The 23650-nt window shown below is 38.5% G+C and overlaps 3 protein-coding genes across 6 annotated transcripts in view; 2 read left to right on the plus strand and 1 right to left on the minus strand.

Annotated features, from left to right (window-relative positions):
- LOC134222808 (papilin) overlaps positions 1–23650 on the plus strand; it is a 386402-nt gene that overhangs the window by 213366 nt on the left and 149386 nt on the right. The window lies entirely within an intron of this gene.
- Positions 3795–5538, minus strand: LOC134222756 (larval cuticle protein A3A-like). Its single transcript, XM_062701918.1, has 3 exons — positions 5520–5538; positions 4644–4694; positions 3795–4557 (listed from the first exon to the last, which is right to left on the minus strand). Exons 2-3 carry the CDS (start codon positions 4653–4655, stop codon positions 3910–3912), a joined length of 660 nt encoding a protein of 219 aa, XP_062557902.1. The 5' UTR covers positions 4656–4694; positions 5520–5538; the 3' UTR covers positions 3795–3909.
- Positions 5263–6151, plus strand: LOC134222766 (larval cuticle protein A3A-like). Its single transcript, XM_062701925.1, has 2 exons — positions 5263–5341; positions 5412–6151. The coding sequence occupies exons 1-2, from the start codon at positions 5330–5332 to the stop codon at positions 6057–6059; spliced, it is 660 nt and encodes a 219-aa protein (XP_062557909.1). The 5' UTR covers positions 5263–5329; the 3' UTR covers positions 6060–6151.

Genomic DNA, 23650 nt, shown 5'->3' on the forward strand with positions numbered 1-23650 from the left:
TTTGAGAGAATGATGGTAGAAGCAAATCCGATCATTTCAATGGGCATGTGACAATCAACATCTTTGCTGGCTGAGGAAAGTGTGGAATTAAAACTTAAATAATTTTTCTCTTGATGATAATGTAGCACAGCACTGCCACTAAAATCTAACTGTTCGTTCTCTTCCCTCCCCTCACTAATCTTTTGAGGGCATCACTTCTCACTTCACTTTCTGGTTTTCTCTTCGCATATAACATCACATGACAACATCATCAAAAAATCACCCTCTTCTCTCCTCATTCATTATCTATCACTCTTACTGCTTCAGCAGCAGATGCTTCCATTTTACTTATTTCTCACTTCGTATTTCTCTCACTCACTCCCAACTTCCTTCCTCTCCCTTCTTATTTTTAGATTCTCTCTGACACTTCACACTTTCTGCTGCATAATTTTCACTTTTCTTCAATTCCTACTGAATGACGGCAAACGGCTGAAGAACGTTTAGTCGGACGAGTCGTTTGGTCAAATAGCAGTAACTGTTTTCCTCAAAATGCGAGTATTGAAAAGTGAGAAATGAGAAGCCAGCAGTGAGAATTGCAAAGCATGAATTGAGAGGAAAAAAGGAGACATTCATCACTTCTAGAAAGTACGAATTCGGATGTGACAAATATGAAAAGAATAAGTGTGAAGTAGGATGTTAGAAGAGAGAAGTAGGAAGTTAAAAATAAGAGTGTTTTTTTTTTCTTGAGCAAGGGATGGGATCACCCGACCTACTAAAACCAAAACCCTTTCGCCAGTCCGTGTCCCCCGGCCCACGGCCCGCAATTAAGCAATACACCAGGGGAGGACTATTGAGAACTCTCACGCCTATGCTAACGCACTCGACTTTATAACGCAACATCGACTTCACAGGTTGGTAACCTCACCACCCGAACAAATCGACCTAAGGCGGAACCTGGACATGGACCCTGCAAACTTAGCGCATCTCGACTGATGCGCCAACCATCTGGACTATTTACCAGATGATAAAACGCTGGCATTCACTGGGATTCGAACTCGGATCGAGTGATTGTACGGCGTCGTCTCTAGGCACGCACCCAATTACCCTTTCTTAAAATGAGAGGTGAGAAGTAAGAAGTAAGAGACTGAAAATAAAAATAAAGAGTGGGAGGTGGAAGTAACAAATTTAAAACGATAATCAAAAAAGAGAGAAGAGACAAGGGAGGAAATGTGAAATGAAAAGGGAGGAATAAAAAGGTGTGAGTAGTTGGAAGTAAGAATAGACGAATGATAAGTGAAAATGCGAATTCGAAAGATAATTAATCCTTCTATTTGCTTTTTACCTTCTTTTTTATTTTTCTTCCTTCTCTTTCTCTCTTCCTTCAGCCTTTTTCTTTATTCTTCCTTTTTCTTCTACATTCCTTCTATTTTATTCTTTTTTCTTTCTTCCTTCTCCTTTCACCATCCTTCTTCGATCTTCCTACTTAATTCTTTCTTCTTTCTTCTTTTATTTCCCTTCTTTCTTCTCTTTTCTTTTTTCTTTCTTCATCTTTTTTCTCTCTACTACCTGCTTCTTTTTTCTCTCTTTCTTCTTCCTTGTCTTACTTCTCGACATTCACTTCTCAAGTTTCACTTCTCACTTCCCAATTATCTCATCCCACCTAAAACAAAATGCAATCAAAATTATAGTCACAAAATCATATTTGCTCAACGCTAATTGCACTATTTGTGTACAAACGGCGACCAGATGGTGGTAGTGTAACTACCGTCAAACACAAGCAAAATCGAAGGAAGCTCCATAGGTGGCCGATCGATCACTTATAAAAACTACGTGATAAAGTAAATATAAAATAGAAAATCACATTAATAAAGCATTAAAAAGAAACTTAAAAAATTAGTCTTCCGTTTAAAAGGTGAACGATAAAGCATGTGTTGAGTGCGACATCTGCTTCTTTGCACTTCTTCTCTCTGCTTCTTCAAATCGTTCGCTTTTCCCCATCAAATTGTTGCGAAATTGTTTTGACTTGATTGTAAATTTCTCTTAACAATTTTCTGGATTTAGTTCAACGATTACGAACGTGTTAGTTAGTCCAAATTATCTATCAACCCTTCAAGGCCCAAGACCGCCTTTAGACGAGGTACTAGTATTAATTTTTATAATTTTCAATTGTTCAGATTTCGAAAAGTTTTTGATGTCGATCAATAATATAAACTTCAATATATGTTTAAATTTGGTGTAAAGTTTTATTCTCAAAATTATAAACATTTGTAAATTTTTTTTGAAAATTGAATAATCGTTTGTTCCTCCGTGCATTCGTTCGAATACCCTTTAAGAGTGAAATATTGTAGTTTAGTATTTTTTCACAACAAAGCTTATTCAATAGGAGGTTATGAGGGTAAATGAAACACACTCCTAAATATTTCTCCAAAAATCCAGAAATAAAAAATGAACACTTTTAATTTAAAAATTGCAATAATTTTGCATTGAGTGAGAATTTCAAACTCCTCATGGTGTAAAAATCAAAAAGGAGAGAGAATATTTTATTGAATAACAAACTATACAAACGAAATTCTAAAAATTCTTAATTTGAAATTGATGAAATCGCCAATCAAAAATTTTAAATGCCCAAAACGTGTTCAGATCGATTTTAGAAAGCAAAATATTGATTTTGAACGAAAACAAAAAATGTATTTGAATTGTTATGCTATATGCATAAAAAGGCCTTCATTACATTAAAAAATGTACTTACGGCGCTCGTAATATGAATCAGAACGGGGCCGATATTTGTTCAAAGCACTTTCAAGATTTCAGCAATTGGACTCACGACATTCTTGAAATGTTTGATTTGTAGGATCTTCATCAGTACAATAATTCAGAAAATAATTTGTCAAACTAATTGATTGTTTTTTTTTCTTTTATACTTACAGGTATTGACGCCTCGAAAAAAAAACCGTACAGGTATATGAAACTATTGTAAATGCGTTAAACATTAGAAAAAGAATCCAATGAGATAGTAAAACAAATTCGAGATAAGATTCGTTTAGACAAAAAAAAATACAACTATTTTTGAGAAATTTCCTCATTGATTGTGGTTTAAATTCAGTGAGAAGAAAACAAACTAAAATGATGTTCCATCCTTATTAATGGTTTAATTTTTCATATGTTTATGAAGATGTAGATTTGATGTTGTTAACCCTTTGCATGGAATTAAAGTCTTCATTCAACTAAGCCGATTACCTAACCACATTATTAGATTTTGTTTTATTACAAGAAGGCCAACAACTCTTGAACACGTTAACGGAATGCTCTCCGTAGCTAAATCGACTGGAATAATTCTTATCCGGGATCGCGTTGATTAATCCCGGAAACATTTAGCGTCTTGTTCCTTCTGCTCTAGTGGAGGAGGTCAATCTGACATTTAGCCACAATTAGTTGCACCAATCGATAACCAGTATATGAGCTACATGGTGCCCAACATGATGAATGATGATTGATTCGGATGCAAATAAAGTTAAACATCTGTGAAAAACACAAAAAAAACACAGGAGGGGTGCACGAAGCGATCAATCATATTTAAACCTGATCAATCGCGCATTCCAAAATTGCACTCTTCAACATGCACCATGCTTCGAGCGACAATGAACGGATCGTGCTTTGTGACTCGCACCAAACAATCGAATCCAATTCTTCGGTCCTAACACATGTTGAATTTGTCGCAGCGATCCGACAATGAAGCAATCTAATTTAAACGAACAAATTTGCAGTCTTAAAAGCATAAAATTTAAAAATAAAATCTTTAGCTACACGCCTAGTTGAATGAAACACAACGTCATTTTGATTTTTGGACGATTTTCTCATCTATTCAACATTTAAAAACCTTCATAAATTAGGCAACAGTCAGTCTTGGGTATGGTTTCCGGTTCATTCCGCTTAGTGGTACAGGGCTGGAGAGGCGTAGCTGGCGTAAGCGGGCTGCGACAGGATAGCCTTAGTGGCCAATGGAGCGGAGTACGAGGCCAAAGCTGGCTGCGAGATGATGGTCTTGGCATAAGCTGGCTGGGCCACTAGGGTCTTGGCATAGGCTGGCTGGGCCACAATGGTCTTGGCAGCAACAACCGGGGCGATAGTCTTGACGGCAAGTGGTTCCCGTCGGACAGCAGCGTTGAATCCGTGGATTGGATCGGCGGTGTAGTCAACGATGCGCTTGTATCCATCAGCATCGACCAACGAGTACGATCCCTGGACAACATCTCCGCTGCGGGATTCGTGCTGTTCCTTCTGGTCACCGGTCAGGGCATCGGAGATTCCGTAGGAGAAGGAGTACTCTGGATGTGGGTCGTACTCATCGGCGACAACGGTCTTGGCTAGCGGGGCAGCGACCAGGGTCTTGGTGGCCAAAGGCGCGGCATAGGACACGGTCTTGGCAATTGGTGCTGAGTAGGCCAATTGTGCTGGGGCGGCATAGGACAGAGCAGGAGCAGCAGCGTAGGACAGCGCCGGAGCAGCAGCATAAGACAGCGCTGGTCCAGAGATGACTCCAGCACGGGCAACGGCCACCAGGGCGAGGAAGGTCACGAACTGCAAAAATATAATTAGAAAATCAGATCAGTTTCAAACTTCACATGTACACAATTTTTGCAAGTAAATTTCTCAAACCAACGTACCTTGAAAGCCATACTGGATAATGTGATGTGATGTTGCTGCTTGCGATCGAACTGTGCCGGGATAAAACTGTCTCAATCAATTTATAGTAGCACTTTTGCGGGTAGCCAGTATTTGCAAGAAAGACGCGAAAAAGGCGAGTAGCAAAAACGCACAGCCAGCCACCGGGTCGGGTGGTGTTGGTTTCGGTCTCTCTATCCGCATTATTTCGGTCCCGACGAAGCAGAAGAAAACTCGATGGCGGTTCCCGTGCCAGAAGTGAATGTCACCTCAGCTATTTGGCACGGCCTTGGCTTTTGTTTTATCCTTTGGTCCGTGAAGAATGCGCCGGAGAAGGATTGGTCTCCCGTGTGGAAATGTCACTTGATATGTGTAAGTCGACATGAGTGCAGAACGAGCGGAAGTATATTGTGGTTTGTTCCAACGCATTTGAGTGTTAGAGCGCCGCCCCTACAAAATTCTCGGGTTTCGGTTGAAGGTTGTGAACTCCGGTGGCTTCGAGTAGGGCGACAATCTTGATTGCAAAAATATCGACGCAAGTAAGGTCAACGGGTTATGCGAAATTTGTTATCGGTTTTTGGCAGGAGTGTACCTGAAGGGACCCTGTTTCATAGCAGTATAAAAGGTTTAGGAATTGTTTGACAAGCACAGTTCAATCAGTTCCTTTGACTTGCAAACATCAGAAAAAATGGCTTTCAAGGTAGGTTTTACCATTTCAGTATTTTCAATCGTATTATAAAACTAATCAATATTAATTACAATGAACGCAGTTCGTGACCTTCCTCGCCCTGGTGGCCGTTGCCCGTGCCGGAGTCATCTCCGGACCAGCTCTGTCTTATGCTGCTGCTCCGGCGCTGTCCTACGCTGCTGCTCCTGCTCTGTCCTATGCCGCCCCAGCTCAATTGGCCTACTCAGCACCAATTGCCAAGACCGTGTCCTATGCCGCGCCTTTGGCCACCAAGACCCTGGTCGCTGCCCCGCTAGCCAAGACCGTTGTCGCCGATGAGTACGACCCACATCCAGAGTACTCCTTCTCCTACGGAATCTCCGATGCCCTGACCGGTGACCAGAAGGAACAGCACGAATCCCGCAGCGGAGATGTTGTCCAGGGATCGTACTCGTTGGTCGATGCTGATGGATACAAGCGCATCGTTGACTACACCGCCGATCCCATCCACGGATTCAACGCTGCTGTCCGACGGGAACCACTTGCCGTCAAGACCATCGCCCCGGTTGTTGCTGCCAAGACCATCGTGGCCCAGCCAGCTTATGCCAAGACCCTCGTGGCCCAGCCAGCTTATGCCAAGACCATCATCTCGCAGCCAGCTTTGGCCTCGTACTCCGCTCCATTGGCCACTAAGGCTATTCTGTCGCAGCCCGCTTACGCCAGCTACGCCTCCCCAGCCCTGTATCACTAAGTGATTCCTTCGACTGATACCAACTGATTGTTTAACTGTTTAATAATTTATTGCCATTAAAAGAATGCAAAGAATGCACTTTTTGTAATGAATCTGTGTTGTCTGTCTCATATTTTTTCTTATTTTAGAGTGTTTTTGTGCAAGGTTTTATGACACATGAATCGGAAAAAACATGATAATACTTTATCAAACTAGATTGTTCACCTTGCAGGATTCGCAAGGTCTTGAATCACCTTTTTACGACGGTGCAACCTCCAAGGTTAAATTTCTCAACAAATTTACATCTTGCTGTAAGAAGCTTCGCCATCTTTTTTTGCTCACACCACCTTCGTGATTTATATTCAATCCTTCATCTACTTCCACATTTTGCAATTTCAGACTTCCTCCTCGTCGCACTTTTTGTATGAATGATTTTGTTTATTTGTTTGGGCAGTAACACTTGAGCTTGACCCTCTCCCTCTTCACAGAGCATAAGATAATTTGTAAGTAGTTCTCATACTATACAAAGTGGACCAAAGAAAAAATACAAATCAAGGGCATTGCCTTGACAACAATTGATCAGCCTTGCACGTCTTCAACAGTTACATATTACACTTTATACACTGCTTCAAAAGGTCTCCAGATAAAACTGCGGTCACAAAAGATTGACATTCGCAAAAAATGTTTCATGTTCAGAACGCTCATAAACCAGTGGTCCTCTATGGGCGTGATCCTTGGGCCATGCTCAAGGAGAACTTACATGCACTTGGAGTATTTGAAAGGCGGGTTCTTAGGACCGTCTTGCGGAATTTTTAACCTGCCTCTAAGAATTTTGATAACAACCAGCAAATAGATCATAGTTCTTGCGAGTTCAAAACTGAAGAGCATGCTTATTGCCGCAATAAAACAACAAAAAATAACATCGAATACCGAGCTCTACTCATCAAACTCGATCGATGGACGCACACCTTGCATGGTTTCAGACCAAATAACTGGTCCATATGGCCGAAATCTTGAATATTGGTCCGTCATATTGGGTTTCAAAATGACGTCAAACATCGATTTTTGAGTTCTACTCATCAAGCCCGATAGATAGACACCCATATTGCATAGTTACAGGCCATATTTGGTCCTTATGGCCGCCGGTCTATTCAATGACATAAACACATGTATTCATGGTTTAGGATCTTTTGGCCAAAAGGGTCATTTGGCCGAACCCCATTTAGCCGAATACCGTTGGACCGAAAAGGTAAAATATGTTTCCTTATTAGGTTGATACAAATATTTAAAAACAATTATGTCTCCCCCGTTCGGATTGTTTTGCCAAAAAATAATATTTTGAAGGGGCAACTAAATAGGATTTGGATAATTTTGACTTTGAGGAATTTCAAAACATTCTTTAACAAATCTGAGGATTTAACAATTCTGATAATTTAATTTTTTTTTATTACCCGGGGATTAACTCTCGGAGACCAGTAAAACATAATATTAATTAAATATTTGTAACGGCCTTATGTGCGTGAAGTGAGATGTTCGATGTGAGAAGTGATAAGTGAGTAGTGAAAAGTAGAAGTTAGAAGTGAGAGTAGTGAGAAGAAACAAGATAGTGAGTGAAACAAGATTTTCGAAGTAAGTAGTAAAAAGTGGGAAATGACAAGTGAAAAATGGGAAAGGAGTAGTGTGAAGAAATTGGTGGGATGTGAAATGAGAGAAGAGATAAGGGAGATAGCGGGGAGTAAGACATACGAAGCGAGAAAAGAATAACGAAGAATAAACAAAGAAGAAGGAAGAAGGGAAAATAAATAAGGAAGAACGAAAAAGGAAGAAGGCAGAAGGGAGAAAAAGCAAAATGAAAGAAGAAGAAGAAAGAAGTAATAAGGAAGAAGAAGAAGAAAGAAGGAAGAAGAAATCAGGGGCAAAGAGACAGGAAGAAATAAGAACAAAAAAATATGAAGGCAGCATGAAGAAAAAAAATAACAAGAATGAAAGAAAAAAGAAGAAAGAAGAAGGTAGTGAGTGCCTTTTTGACATTCAAGAGGTAGAAAATATTTATATATTTTAATCAATGTAGGCCTTGATTCATTGAAAAACATTGGCACTCACTAGTATCTACAAATAAACAAATGTCAAGCATTCTCCATTATATTGTTCAAAGATCTTGAAGTTTTCTTACCTATGCATATTTTGTATTAATTTTATTTTATTTTCTAGAAATGTAAAAGCCACAAGATAAGGACGTATCGATATTAGAGTTCAAGACAAAATTTTCAAAACGACTTATCTGCTTTTGTAAACAAAGATTTAAACGACGATTTGACGAATCTGATAGCTCTCCAACGCAAACCAACACCATCAACAGGTAGTGGAATCCTTCATCTACCTATTGATGGTGTTGGTTTGCGTGGGAGAGCTATCAGATTCGTCAAATCATCATTTGAATCTTTGTTTACAAAAGCAGATAAGTCGTTTTGAAAATTTTGTCTTGAGTTAAGGAAATCTACAATGAGACACCTAGTGATGTTCATAAAGTCTGAACCCACTACGCTAGATAAGAGTCAGTAAGTCTCACACAGTATAAGTAATCTGCGACATATTGGTAGTAAGATGCCTTTAGTCCTCTAAGTTGACCTGCCCTTAAACCTGCCCATTAGCTGCGCACACTCCAGCTGCCTTGGAAAAGAAGTTAGTGTCGGAATGCTTTTGTGCATTGGTGTATGGGAAGTACAAGAGGCGTCGATGCACACAGTCACTCTTGAATTATTACCGGAGGGAATTGGAAAGTGCAAAGAAACTTTGTTTCGAGGGATTTCAATGTGTCAAGCGTAGTGAATCCAACCGTACACTATCTGGGTATCCGCTCATCCAGGTGCCTGGTTGCAGATTTCTTTTACCATTAAAAACGCTGTTCGTATTCATTATAGATTTGTCCTCATTTTGTGGCTTTTATATTCCTAGAAAATAAAATAAAATACATAATTATTGAAAATGCTTGTGAAAACTACCAAACTCTTGCGTGCGGAAAATATTTGACATTTTGTTTGTTTATAGATATCGGATGAGTGCCAATGTTTTTCAATGATTCAAGGCCTACATTGATTAAAAAGGGTTAATATTTTCTACCTCTTGAATGTCAAAAAGGCACTCACTCGGCCGCCATTATCGAACGCAAAATACTGGATAAATAATGAAAACGAAAGACAGAACAGGTAATAAGGAAAAAACAAGAATGAAAAAAGGATAAATTAGAAAGAAGGAACAAAAAAGTAGAAAGAAGGAAGGTGGAAGATGAAAGAATGGAGAAAAGCGAAGGAATAAAAAAGATGGAACACGTAAAAAAGGAATAACGAAAAACGAACGAAGTTGGAAGAATGAAAAAGGAAGATGAAAGTTGGAAGATGGATGAAGGAAGAAGATAGAAGAAAGAAAAAATGGAGAAGGAAGGAGGAAGAAAAAAGAAGGAATGAAGAATGAAAGAAAAAGGAAGTATGAAGAAGATAGATGGAAGAAGGAAGAAGTAAAAAGAAAGAAGGAAGAAGAAAGAAGATTTTTTATCACAGTAGAACGAAAATGAGAAATGCAGGATTAAGCATTATTTTTATTTTTTTGTCTTTACTAAGGAGACTTTCAGTCCTAGGCTGGCTCGTCTCCGGTTTATTTTCATGACTTTCTATACTCATTTCTTTGCTTCTCATATTTTACACCCCACTTCTCACTAGTTATGTGCGAAATTGTTCAATTAGGTGAGCGGCTCTGAGCCAAGCGTTCACTTGAATGAGCCGACTCTTTTGAACGGCTCGTTGGCTTATTACAAAGTAGCATAAAAGCAAACTATTTTATGATATCTTGTATGTTCAACTGTGTTTTTATTGGTGTTTAAGTGCTTGTTTACCAGTCAAAAGTTCGGCTAAATCCTTGTACATTTAGTAATCAGATGAGAAGATATATGCTCTTTGCTGTCCAATTTCAGTCAGATTTTTTTTTTTCGTTCTGTACATCATAACATTGAAACGCTCATCCTCGACTTCCTCGACTTCGATAATTGCATTAATCGATGAATCGATGAGCTACTCATTGATCATTCGCAGTGATCAACGCACGTCAAATCTATGACTGTCGCCATTTTTAGTTTTTGAACTATCTACAAGTCTCCATATTGCCTAATCAGCAAGCAGTTAATAACAAAGTTTCTTGGTGATTTCCGGCGTAAATGTAGCATCACATCTCGGGAATCCAATCTGCCATTGGATTTCTTTCTCTATAATTTCAAACGGCAGGATGGAGGCTTTTGCTAGGGTTCCGACCCAGAGCCAAAACTGTCCCGTAAAATATGACCGAGGCGTAATGCTTCCCTAACGTAGAAAAGTATAAAAAAGCATTAAAGCATTGTCTCTACTTTAGCGCATGCAAAAACTACCAATCTTACTTGCACGTTAATATTTTCGAGCTACAGTTACAGATGTCAAACAATCAGATCGTGGATCCCACCTCTTAGGAAATAGATGCTCTTAAATAAACGGGAATTTTAGTTAGCCACCCATGATTTCAAAATGGGCAGGATTTCCGACTTCGAAAAAAAATCCGCAAACAAGATTCTCAAGGAAGCATCCCTCCTTGAACACCCAAATTGAGCGACTGAACGAGGAAACCAGCGGTCGTTATTTTTTGAGCCATTGATTCATTTTAACATCGACCAAATGGATTAAAGTCATATTTCTTCATGTCATTTTACTAGTTTACTGTGGTAAGTTTAAAAAACTTGTAAAAATTTTCAAATTGCATTATATTACACTCGGATTGGATCAATAATCATCAGCTGATTCATGCACTACTTTTTGTAGTCTTGTTCTACATCAGTCTAATAAGATGCGAATCCGATTCAGTGTCTATCATACCAGCATCGCAATTTTTCCACAAAACATATTTTATTTTTCTTGCAGTTAATTTTTACATTTAAAAGGAATTATTCAAAATCTTGTTCCACAATTGAAATTGATTGATTCCTCCTTTCCTTTCTGCGGTAGTAGGAAAAAGGCAACATTCAAAATATATTTTTGGAATACTGAAAGATAAGAGATGAGATCACCATTGAATAAATGTGAGGAAGATATAAATGGTAAGATACAACTATTCAAAATATTTGTAAAATGAATTCAACTAAATGCGCGCTGGATTCAAAATATATTATATATATTTTGCATTCGGAAGTTTGATTATGATACCTTTATCCATTTGATAAACGGTAGCATAATCAGGCGGGGCTTACTGTTAGTGATAGTGACCTCGGAGTGGACGTGAAATACCAGGTACTCTGAAATGGGTCACTGGAGCTGCAGTAGAGCTAACGCTTTCTAACTCCCGGATTAAATCTGACTGTTTTAACAGACAGCTTTCCTCCATAACATCACTGCCAGACAGTGGGGGTTAGTTTGTACACACAGATTGATTCATTTTAACAGCGACCGTTTATTTGAGAGTCGTGGCTCAAAATTATAGCGATTTATTCGCTCTTTCAAACGAACCGGTTCAAATGAACGTCAATTTTCAAACAAAGTTTTCAGCTCTTACTATTTGCCCAACTATTTTTGTTGTTTTTTTTTATTAGACGAGCTCGGTGGTCTAGTGGCTATTGCTTCTGCCTTATAAGCAGGAGGTCATGGGTTCAATTCCAGGCTCGTCCCTTTCCTACTTTGTATTTCTATCTTAGTTCTTTCTGTGTGTCACGTTCTACCAAAAACGATTCCTACTGTTATATCCTTCCACACAATCCCAAAACATCCCGTGGCACCTATGAGAGGTCGTAGAGTTCTCTGCATCTTTCTTAAGTAGGTGTCCAACAAACCATCATTCCCCTTCCTCAGCATTCGCAAGGACATGGCCGGGACAGATCTCGACTATTGGAGAGTGCATTCTTCCATCTAAGAGATAGTGATTAGTCCCATGTGGTAACGGATGAAAGTGATACTACTCTCACACAATAGCTTGTACCACCTATGAATTTGTGCGAACTGCTAAATGCTAATGCTAATGCTAACTATTTTTGTTGTTTTTTATTCAGTTAGAAATGCAAAGTTTGTTTTTTTATGATGGTCTTTATGTAGCAATCATGAATGCTGATCAATCACGTGTTAAGCCTTTTGTTTTGAAAGAAATTTTTACAGTTACAAAACGTTTTTAAAAAGCCTTACATTGTGACAAATGAAACAAACATCGAAGAGCTTTATTAGTATTTCCTAGATGGGTTTAATCAAAGTACGGGTTGCTCAAATAAAACCATATTTGAAATTTTATAATATCCAGAAATTATAATCTGCTTCATAAGGTTTTGACGACAGTCTGAAGATCAATCGTAATTCATGCATGTTGAATGCTTTATTAATGCCTAAACTACAGAGCAATAAAACCACAATCAATAACAACGAAAAGAGTTGTATGTACAACACCGGAAAAACTGTGGTGATGAGCTCGCCGATGATTTTTCGACACGGCACGGTGCACGGTGCTGCATGCACAGTACACTGAAACGACCGGGCAGAATGACATCCTTGGCTGTATATGAATGCTGTTAGATTTTTGAAAATCGTAGCCCTTGCATCTTCAGCGGTCTAAAATTCCTTCCTTTCGTCCTCAGGTTTAGTCGTGTACCTGGCATTCTGATGAGTAGCAGATTCCAATGGTCCGACTGCTCACCCAGTTGTTCAAACACTTTCACATTTTCCTCGAACTTTTCCACAAGACTAAGGAGATCTTGAGCAGACTTCTTTTCTAGGGAAGCGCATCAAAATACGCTTTGGACAGGCTGTATTCTGGTAATACTTCAAAGTTCAAATAGTGGACATTTAGCCAGTCACTTTTTGATAGCTCCTTCGAAGACAGGAAGTATTACATAAGGTAAATGCACAGAGAATGTTGTAGTGCTGAACTGATGGTTTCTTGAAATTCTGACCTATTTATGACTTATCGTGGGCCAACAAAAATCCTTTGACACGATAGTACGACGTCTCCAGTACTTTCCTTTCAAACAGTTGCTCAGTTCAGACTATTGGATAATCGTTCCAATAGTTGGGAGTCGATTTTAATCGAGGTTGCGAATCTTTCGCATGATAATTAGGCTTCTCAGAAGGCATCAGTGAAACGTGCAATTCAACAAAATACCCAGAATTTGTCTGTGATATCTATCGCACCAGGGGCAGATACTTCTAGTCTAGTCTAGTCTACACAATCGCACCAGGGGCAGATGCTTCATACAAAAAGTGTGACATAAGGGTGAGTGGGGTATAAAATGCTATATTTGCGTTACGTAATCAATGGATCTTTCTTGCAGTGCGGTTTTCGTTCAGTGAAGTCTCTGGAATGTTACTTTCAGCTATGTGGGATCTCTTTTCGCCAGCGTTTGGAGGGGAGGCGCCGTAGCCAGTGTAATAAAAGGTTTAGTTTCTCATACTAGTTTTCATACAAACTTGAACCGGCTTGCGCTCAACCAGTTTTTGTTCAAATCGATTTTCTGAGGACACTCGGAGCATGGGACGGAATCGAGTGAGCGTGGTGGAGCTGGGACGTTTTTTGAACCACCCTACTAATATTCTTTGTTATTTTATAAATACGACACCAATACTACTACAGTATATGACAGTTTTTATTGTACCAATACTTTCAAAGCTTTGTTTTGGTACTCAACCCACCTTCACCTTAAGATAATTATTTTGAGCTTTTTAGTGGAATGTCTTCACTTGTCCTAAGACGAGTTTGTACAATCCCATTTAAGGCCTCTTACGGTTTCATTCAGAATGGCTGCCGTGCGGCTCACCAACACAATCTTACAATTACCCACTTTCTCACTCCAATTAGCACCGAGCAGTTTGTTTGTGATTGAAAAAACCACACCTGATTATACTTTTACTAGAAAAAGTATCAGAACTATGTTAGAATCCTAATCTACACATTGCTAAATTATCAAACCATATAGTGCTCATTTAGCGTCGATTCAATCAAAATAAAACTGAGTGAAAAAATTTCCTCCTCCCGCCACGCATGCTAACGACGCCGTCGGTTGCTCGTCGTCGGCAGCGTCGTATGCAAGCAGTCATTGATCATTACCTATAGCAGCAGACAGTGATGTCAACATGAAATACTGTGAAACCATAGTGAAAACATGTAAAATATCGAAAATCCTCCAATCCTCCTCCATCCTCCAACAAGTTATCTATTAATGTCATAATTATATCTTCATTATCCTACTTTGGGACGTCTTGAAAAATCAAAAAGAAAACACAGTAAATTTCAATTATGCTATTTGTGTATTTGAACAGCTGGCAACAATGTCGCAAGATGTAAACATAAACAGCTAGCATAATGAAAAAATAATACATAAATATCGTCGTAAATCAAAGCAAATCTGTTGATTTTCGGACACATTTCGTTAGTTTATGCCATAGTCAAACAGTATTGAGTATTCCTGTGTTAAACTCGGACTGAAATCGTTCACATTAATGCAATGTTTACGATAATCGGATGTTAACAAAAAAGGGGTTATTTTTGTCTGCCTTGTAGATTGGTATAGTCAAGTTTCTCACGGCTACTAATCTTGAGTTGATGATTTTTATGGTACACACACAAAGATATTGGAGTGCCACCGCAAGTAGGGTGACCATATGGTATCCTAAAGGAGGACATGTCCTCCTTTTTCATCATAAACCAGATGTCCTCCTTTAGCGCTAAATTGTCCTCCTTTTTGGAAAGTTTGAAAAAAAAAAGTTTTATGAATAACTATTGCTGAAGGTATTCTAGTTTAATTAACAATAATACAACAGAAGTCCATTCTGTAACAAAACATTTTGTACACGTTTGCGTTTCTTGATTTAATTCTGAAATATTTAAGTTTTGTTATAAAATGAATGTATATATAGAAAACAAAATGTGTGAGTTACAGCAATAGTTACAGGTGTCAGAAATATCAGAAGCATCGGAATTGTGAGAAATGGATTAGCAAAAAATAATGCAATGCAAATGCACTTATTAAATTGCCTTTTAAACGCATAGCATGGTATGCTTCTTAAATATGTGAGACAAAGAGCAGCCGCCTTGCCATGCCTAGAATGGAATGGAAACACCTAGAACTGATCTGAAGTCTAGTCTTAAGTCTAAATCTAAACAGTTTAGAATTTGTTCAATTGAGAACTTTGTGGTCCTACAGTTAACGGTATCATACTAATTGTGCCTTAAACTGTGGTTCTCAACGGCATTCAAGAAAAAAAAACTCGCTGGACAACTAAGCATCTTGTATTTGGTGCTTATAGAACCTAATGTTTGGTCAGTTATTTATTTTTGCAATTTTTGCAAGTATTCGGAATTGTAAACATTGATTCTCGTTAGAATGTAAACATTGTAATGTAAACATAGAATGTAAACAATTGGAAACATTGATTCCACAGAATGGAACACCGCTGAAAATGTCAACATAATAATATTCAACATTTGTTCACTACTGATTTAAAATTAGATGTGGCTAAAAAATTTCCATTAAAAAGATGTTGCTGGTAGTTTCTAATTAGAAAGTGCTGTATGTAGGCTATAATGAGAGTCGGAAACGTTCCATATGGATTTAATAAATTAATCTGTTATGGTAATAAAATAGAAGAAGTGGTTGAATTTTCCTCGACTTATAAAACTTGTATAAAAACAAATATAATATTCTTAATCATATTAAAAACTAAAAAACGATCGGTGCTTTTTATGTCCTCCTTTTTCAACCAAATGTCCTCCTTTTTTTCTTAAATTCGGGTAAATTGTCCTCCTTTAGAAAAATTGCATATGGTCACCCTAACCGCAAGTCACCTTAATTCCACCACTTATTGTACCTTGACAGATACGTATTATAATTTGAACCTAATAGTGGAAAACCGAGTTCCAAAATATATACTCGACAGTAGTCCATAGAATAGAAACTAAATTGTTTGAAAAAAAATAGTGTTTTGGAATACCAAAATAAAATTCCCAAAGATTGAAATGATTCAGGGTTTTGTTAATAACGGATCAATGATTTAGTATCCTCTTCTTCCTAAAATCATGTAAATTTGAATACAAGAGAATATTCTCATCACGTATGTATGTATTTACTTTCATTGACGAATAAAAAATGCAAATTAAATTCATTCATGATCTCTCATCCATCCATTGGTTGCACACTATAACTGAACAGTGCCCGATACACAACAAACTTGCGGCTATACACAAAATCATAACACTATGGATTTTGCGGGTTTCCTTTTCCTTTCGTCATGCGATCTTATAGCGTTTAGTGTACGAGAAATGCAAAACGAGCGGAACGACGGTATCCTCACCTGGTGAAGATGCGCGAATCAAAACAACAATCGAAAAGATGAATGGGAGTTCGCCGCGTAATGGTCACACAGATAATAACAATGGCAATAACGACGCGATAATGACGGGGCGGTTAAGTGTGGTGAATAAATCATCACTCGTTTGCGCGTTGTTCGATGCCTTCTGCCTCTGCGCATGAATCTGATGGCCCCCACTTACAGTGGGATGTTAAACATGATCACTCACTTCTAGTGAAATAAGAAATTGGAGATTTTGGGCTGATAGCACACTGGAAAGGACGGCAACTGGTGAAAAATGTTCTCCAATTGGTGGTTTCATGAACCCATATGAAATATGCACTCGATGATAACGCAGAAAATGGAATTTAAGTGACACACCCAAGTTCGGAGTTCAGAATGGTTCACAAAGGAAAATCAACTCTCCCATCTTAGGATCCGAATGCGAATGTTTGCATTTTCACTTCGATGATTTCTTGCTTCGGCTGATGACAACGATGTCTTGCAGCGGACGTCAAATCAGCACAGCACCACTAACTACCTACTAGTCAAGATGATCCATCCAACGCCAAGACCGGCTTGTTATTCAGCAGAGGAGCTGTCATCGTTGTCATCGATTTGCATTTCCAACCAACCCTCGCCGGTGTACTCTGAAGACCGATACGCTTCATCAGCGCAAAGTGATTCCTCCCCCACGGGCTGTGACAGCGGTACGTGCGCTACTTGCATCGCAATGAATGCATCTACCTATCGAATTTCTCGACGCACCGAAGACGACGACGGCAACGACGGCAACTGATTGGCGGTGACGACGTTGATAATTATTATTCATGGATATATTGGGGGAGATAAGGCAGATGCGACGACTGGCTGCATGCAATACAATTTGAACGCAGAGAAGCTGCTCGCAAACGCAAACAGAATTGACATGTGGGACTAATTTCCTCAATCATTATCATATCTGCACCTTGGCAGAGTTCACAGCACACCATCGGCATGGCAGGCCCTTTTCAATTTCAAAGTGTATAGCAATGGAAGGAACTGTGGATCAGGAGCACGGTTTTCTATGGGTAAATCGCCACATTCCTACATGGCTGCCGCTCATAACTCGAGACTTTAACGCAGTGTTAACGAGATGAGGAGGAGACAAACGATTCGCAGTATACTTTCGAGGCGGATAGCGACATATGCTTTGTTTGGCAATTCGTTGCGGTTTATGCTGCAAACAGAGCTGATACATAGAGTTTGATGCGATCGGTACAGGGGTGAATCGTGGTGGGTGTCTATATCGAAAACGAAGAATTGGAATGCAAATTACGTTTTTTTTCTCTTTTTTGTGATTTTTTCCAGTGTTGGGAAAAACTCAAATTCTCAAATCTCATCCTCGATTCAAATCAAGCGCAAATCAAGCTCATCCCGACTCACGGCCCAGAGAATCGTTCATGATTCGATTCGCGATTTGCATCTTTGCATGATTTTGATGTGTTCTTATTCGATGAATTCATCAAATTTACTTTTTTAAATTAGAATAATGGATAATAAATCCATACGTAAACATAAGATACACTTCCAATTACTTCCACTCAGAGATCTCATTTAAACTTGTCCACAGCGGGGATTACGAAATGTTGGGGAAAAGATAGGCACAGAAAAAATATACCGATGATGCGGTCATGGTCGCTTAATATGAATGTTAGAAAAGGACAACCTCAAACAGATAATACAAAAAAATTAAATGAAATTAATATTTAGCAGCCTCCAATACAATATATATTGTTTGATACGATCCAAAAGAACAAGGAACGCGTGATCTGCTCCAGGGTTTTTGATTTACTTTGGTAGATATCGTTAACAGAAGCACACGTCTAGTTACCACAAGGAAAGATAAAAGACTTGACAAAAAGTAAAGTTAGTTAAAACATCATAGACAAAGTTACACTCAATTCTGTGCTAGTGCAAACAAATTGCACAAAGTAAGTGAATAACTAGATTTGATTTTGTTTGAGACTAATGTGTTCTTAACCAAAACTTAACTATTAAACAGAATTTTGTCCTGTGAATAAAGGAACGGGGTAGAAAGTGTGTGAGCCCGTTTCGGTTCAGGTAAGGCTTTGGCATCTATTTAATTAAAAGCAGTATCCTGACGGTAAATTTGAACACGTTGTCAGGTTGAAAGCCCACCTTGCAACGTGGGTGCGAGTTCGGGGCGGCATTCGTCCGTATTGAAAAGCTACACGTGAAACTGTATGCAACGAAGACCACTCAAAGCAACGTTTTACGTTGACGAGTTGTATCCGATGAGAAGCCGAACCGTTCGAGGCTGGCAATAAGCTTTTCCCACCGACCCTCCCACTGGGTATCTTCACGCTAACTTTCACCTACTCAGTGACTGAGTAAAATTGTAGTGCTCTCTCTTTCTATCCCACGGAAATTTTACTCAATTTCCGTTAAAAGCAGGACACCTCAAAACAATGAGTAATTCTGCTTTTGACGGAAATTGAGTAAAATTTCCGTGGGAAGAAAAGAGACGGCAATACAATTTTACTCAGTCACTGGGTAGGTGAAAGTTAGAGTGTGGGATAAGCTGAGCCGTATACGTTGGCGGTTAGGATAGCGTATGTGGTCGACTCAGAACGCCCCCGATGCGTGTGAATTATCTGCCAAGCCTACTCGAGTGAAGCCAGAACTAAAAGGTTAGATTAGACAGACAATGTTGTACCATATAGAATAGTGACGTCACACATAAGACAGGAACCAAAACTATGAAAAAAAGTGGGAATGTTACCACAACAATAAGTTCATTCTGTACAAAGGTTCCCCAGCCTATGTTAACGTTCCTTCCTAGGCTGTGTGGGTTGATAAAATCTATTTGATCACTTTGCTGCTAGATAAGGAATATCCTCTCATTATTGGTTTTTTTGATAGGTACTCAACGGTTCCGTCCCTATTGTGGGTACGCTGATTTGAATTCGGGTGTTTGAACCTTTACAACCCGCCGTGAAAAAAAGACTCTTGCCGAGCAACCGAATTTCAACAGCAACCTCTCAACTTATGGGAGTGGCGCATTAGTTGCTGATTGTTGGAAGGAAAGCATTCGTTACAAACTATCAAATTTTGCATTTACGGTGTGTCGGTCAACGTAACCCAGATAGTTTTATTCTTTTCGTTAAATAGTTTGGGTGTCTGGTACCCTATGTGATTTTTTTAATTTTAGTTTCTTTACTAGGCGTTATGGACTGGACGTGTTTAAGTATTGAATTTCAATTTGATTTGATTTGGATTAGTTTTGGATTTGATTTCTATTTGATTTGGGTATATAATTAATTTGAAACTTTTTGCAACCCCAACTTCAGTGAAAACCCGAAAAGACTCATACCCATGAATACTTTTATTCAATACTTTTATTGGAATTTCCTTCAGGAGTCTTATTTTTTTCTTCGTATTAAGAAGCCGTTCAATAGTTTATCTAACGGACTCCGAAAATTTTACAAATAAATTTCCTTTTAAACTCAATAAATATTCGCGAAGACATTTTTTTATCTATTGCATTTATTTGACAGGCTCAGGCGTGTATAACACTTAACGGAGCCGAGATTATTTTTGATATTTACAATTGATATCATTATTATTTACAGTTAGTACGAGGAAGGGACATAAATCAAGATACTCGTGGCGACTCAAGGTTAGATTACGTTATTTGAGGGACGGTCTGGGTTTGGATTTAGGTTTGAGGTATTTCAGCTGACTGGGGGTATTTGACATGACTGGTGTATCGTAGCGTCGTGCTCGAGATTTGGTTCTTTAGGGAGCGACATAGCGCGAATGAAGCCTCGACTTAAGTCCGCAACTATGAACCACGCTTTAGGAACTATGGGAAAAAACCACCGTCCAAGTTCACTGTGTGACCAAATCATTTGCCAGCTTTGAAGAGTACTCTGACGGACTAATGGGAAAAACTCGTTGTTCGAGATTTGTCTATAATAAATATCACCTTCCTGTACGCCCACCTTTGCTAGCGAGTCCGCCTTCTTTGGGCCAGTGATCCCCAAAATGCGGCCCGCGGGCCGCATGCGGCCCTTTAAGCCTTTTCCTGCGGCCCGAGAAGGTTTTCTGAGAATACACTACGTGTGGCCCTTTGATAAGCAATATTCGACACCGAAAGCTTTTTATCATTCCGAATATATCGGTGTACTCGGGAATCTGTCAAGTTCACATCACTATGATGTTGAAGCACGATTTATATATCGTGGATAGTTCATTTCATTGTATCATTATGGTTCATGAAATTCATAGCTTCATACATAGATGATATGTAGGCTGACAGCAAATATAATGCGATGTTTTCGCCTCAGGTTATGATAAAAGCAAATTTGTTTTTAATAGCAAGATTGAACTACAGGAAAAAATGACGTTGTCATACACTGCTCCGTAATAATAATGTTTTTATTTCTCAAAATAAGTTAGGTTTTGGAGAAATTAAACTGAAATTTGGAAAATTATTACCTCCAGAAACTACGTTGACTATTGACAATGAATTCTGTTCAGAATACCATTCGATTTTTTTTCAGCATCGCAAACAGATTCTGTTCAGAACCTATGATCGGATTCTTTTAAGAATCTCAAACAGAATCCTAAACGGACTCTATTTAAAATTTCAAACAAATTCCGAAAGGATTCTGCCCGAATTCCAAACGGGTTCTGTTTTAAATTCTGATAGGATGCTGTTCAGATTCCCGAATGAATTCTTTTCAGAATCTCAAACGGATTCTGTTTAAAACCCCAAACGGATTCTGTTCAGAGTTCCAGACGGATTCTGTTTAGAATCTCGAACGATTTATGCTCAGAATCTCGAACGGATGCTGCTCGCTCAGAATTCTAACAGAGTTTTGTTTTAAGAACCACTTTGTTATTTGCTACGAAAAGTTATATTGATCAGCAAACCTCGAGTATGAAAAACATAAGATCAAAATTACAGAATCGGTTGCCACATGATTATTTGGGAAAACAGCATAGAATATTTTCTGCCAACTGAGCAGACAATATGCTATGGTGAAAAACAATTTCTTATGTCAAGTCCGCTACTGCAAAAAAGTACTATAGACTAAAAGCGATAAAGTCTGGAGAATGAAATGTGTAAGGACAGTATATATTTTATTTGAAAAGATTCACAGAAATAAGATATTTTGTTCAAATATTCAGTATTCTGTAATATGCAATAAAAAAAGTAAAATCTTGCAAATATACTGCGGCCCGCTTCAACAGCTCAAAACTTCTTTGCGGCCCTTGATAGTAAGCATGCTGGGGACCATTGCTTTAGGCAATGGGATGGGACCCATACAAAGGTAATCTTGAATGATCTTTCAACCAAATCATCAAATCTGCTCTCTTATGTTTGCAAGTATTCGCGAAGACATACTAAATGGGTTGAATAGACTAATGGGCCTTATTATCGGGTATACCCCGGTAGGCATAAGTACGTAAGGCAAAAAGAATGTAAGGCATTGATTGGCCTATAGAACAGCTCATGACATAAAGAAGGCCGAATTTTGCCTAACGTGCATTATATCTATCGTCCGTTATGCCTAATGTCTATTGTATTTCAGTATATTACAATTCAACTATGATTAAACAGAAAATGTTTTTGTATTAAAAAAAAGTTTTCTAGAAAACCGGATCCCCTGGAGGACAGGGTCACTATGGTTTTTCAGAAGTTGTTTACTTCCACGGAAATGTTCAAAAAAAAACTTGCTACGATGTAAGTAATAATTACGTTGTTCTAAACAGACCCCAAGTGTAACTCTAAAATTGATTTCAATGGATAGGAAGGTTAAGGATATAGATTTGATCTGGTATGAGTTTTATTTTAACTTATTGGATTTAATTTTGATATTGATTGGTGTCGAATTGTATCTAGGTTGGAATGGATTGATTCTAAAATAAGTGGATTGCATTGAGTTTTAATTTCATTGATGGAGTGACAGGTGGCTGAGCATGATGTTAGCCTTCAGAAAATTGAGTCTAATTCTGAATGTTTTTGAAATATTTCAAATTTAGTTCCGAAAACTTGCCGAATGAAACCTAAGAATTGAAAATACGAATTGAAATACAGAATAGAATCCTATACAGCCTGAAGAGGAAAATACTCGCTAACTATAACGGTATTTCCTTCAAGTTTTACTCCTCTTCATTTTCGAGAGTTCTTTCTTAAAAAATCCTGGTAATTTCCACCCAAAGTTCTTATAATAAAATCCAATATAAATTTATCTTCGAACACTTCATTAGTTTTTAGGATTTTTCAAATCAACTATAATTTTTCTTCCTGGTTCTGAGACATGTTTTTGGTTCTCCTCAGAAAAAAAAATCAAGTTCTTCATAAGAAAAAGCATTCCTGGATGTTGATGGACCAAAATTCCCTCAGAACACATTCCTATGGATTTGATTTGCAACAACATCAACAAAAATGAAGTTTGATGCGTCACAAGCCAGATTTTAGAATTTAAGAAAAAGTGGTCACTTCTATCAATATCTCCGAGACCAAGTCCATTTTCAAAATGACGACCAATGCCGCAAAATCTATAATAGTTTTGTGATCAAATGCAGAGAACAGAACCAAATTCCGATTCAAGACTGCTGAAAACCATCATTTGAAAAATTTAGTTTTTCATGAAATTGGAGGTGCTATAATTTTGATTTTGAATGGGATGGCCTTTCTGAAACTCCTCGATTTTAGGATTAAAAAGCCTGTTCGCAATAGCGAATAACGTTTGGACATCACTGTTTGGCCCAGCACTCATTTTCTGGTATGGATGCAATCAAATACGCGGACCGCGTGCATTTGTGTGAGGAAGAGATTCGACGCCAGATGAGAATCAAAAATTGGCGCCATCCGTCTTGCCAGGCAGAAGAGGGGAAAACGACCAATCAGCGATAAGCTTCCAACAACCAATCAGATTATAGATTGTATCCTAAATGTAGCTTTAAGTTTTTTTTTGTCATTATATAAACGATGTCAACACTCATGTTTGCGATCAGTTTTTTACCAGACACCGAAGAATAAACAAGTTTATCTGGAAAGGCAGCGTTTTCTTCCGATCTCAAGGAAATACCCCGGATTGGAAATCTCGACTCTCGTTGGCACTGTCAGGAACCTACAGCGGATCATCGAGGCTTGGTGCTCGGCATTCGAGGATGTGTGATGGCCTTTCATTTCATCACCGTGTGGCTGGTTTACTTTTGAAAGAGTTAATTATAATAGCTCTTTTCAGAGCTAAATGCGAG

The sequence above is a fragment of the Armigeres subalbatus genome, chromosome 1 (genome assembly GCF_024139115.2).
Source record: "Armigeres subalbatus isolate Guangzhou_Male chromosome 1, GZ_Asu_2, whole genome shotgun sequence".
Taxonomy (NCBI): Eukaryota; Metazoa; Arthropoda; class Insecta; order Diptera; family Culicidae; genus Armigeres; species Armigeres subalbatus.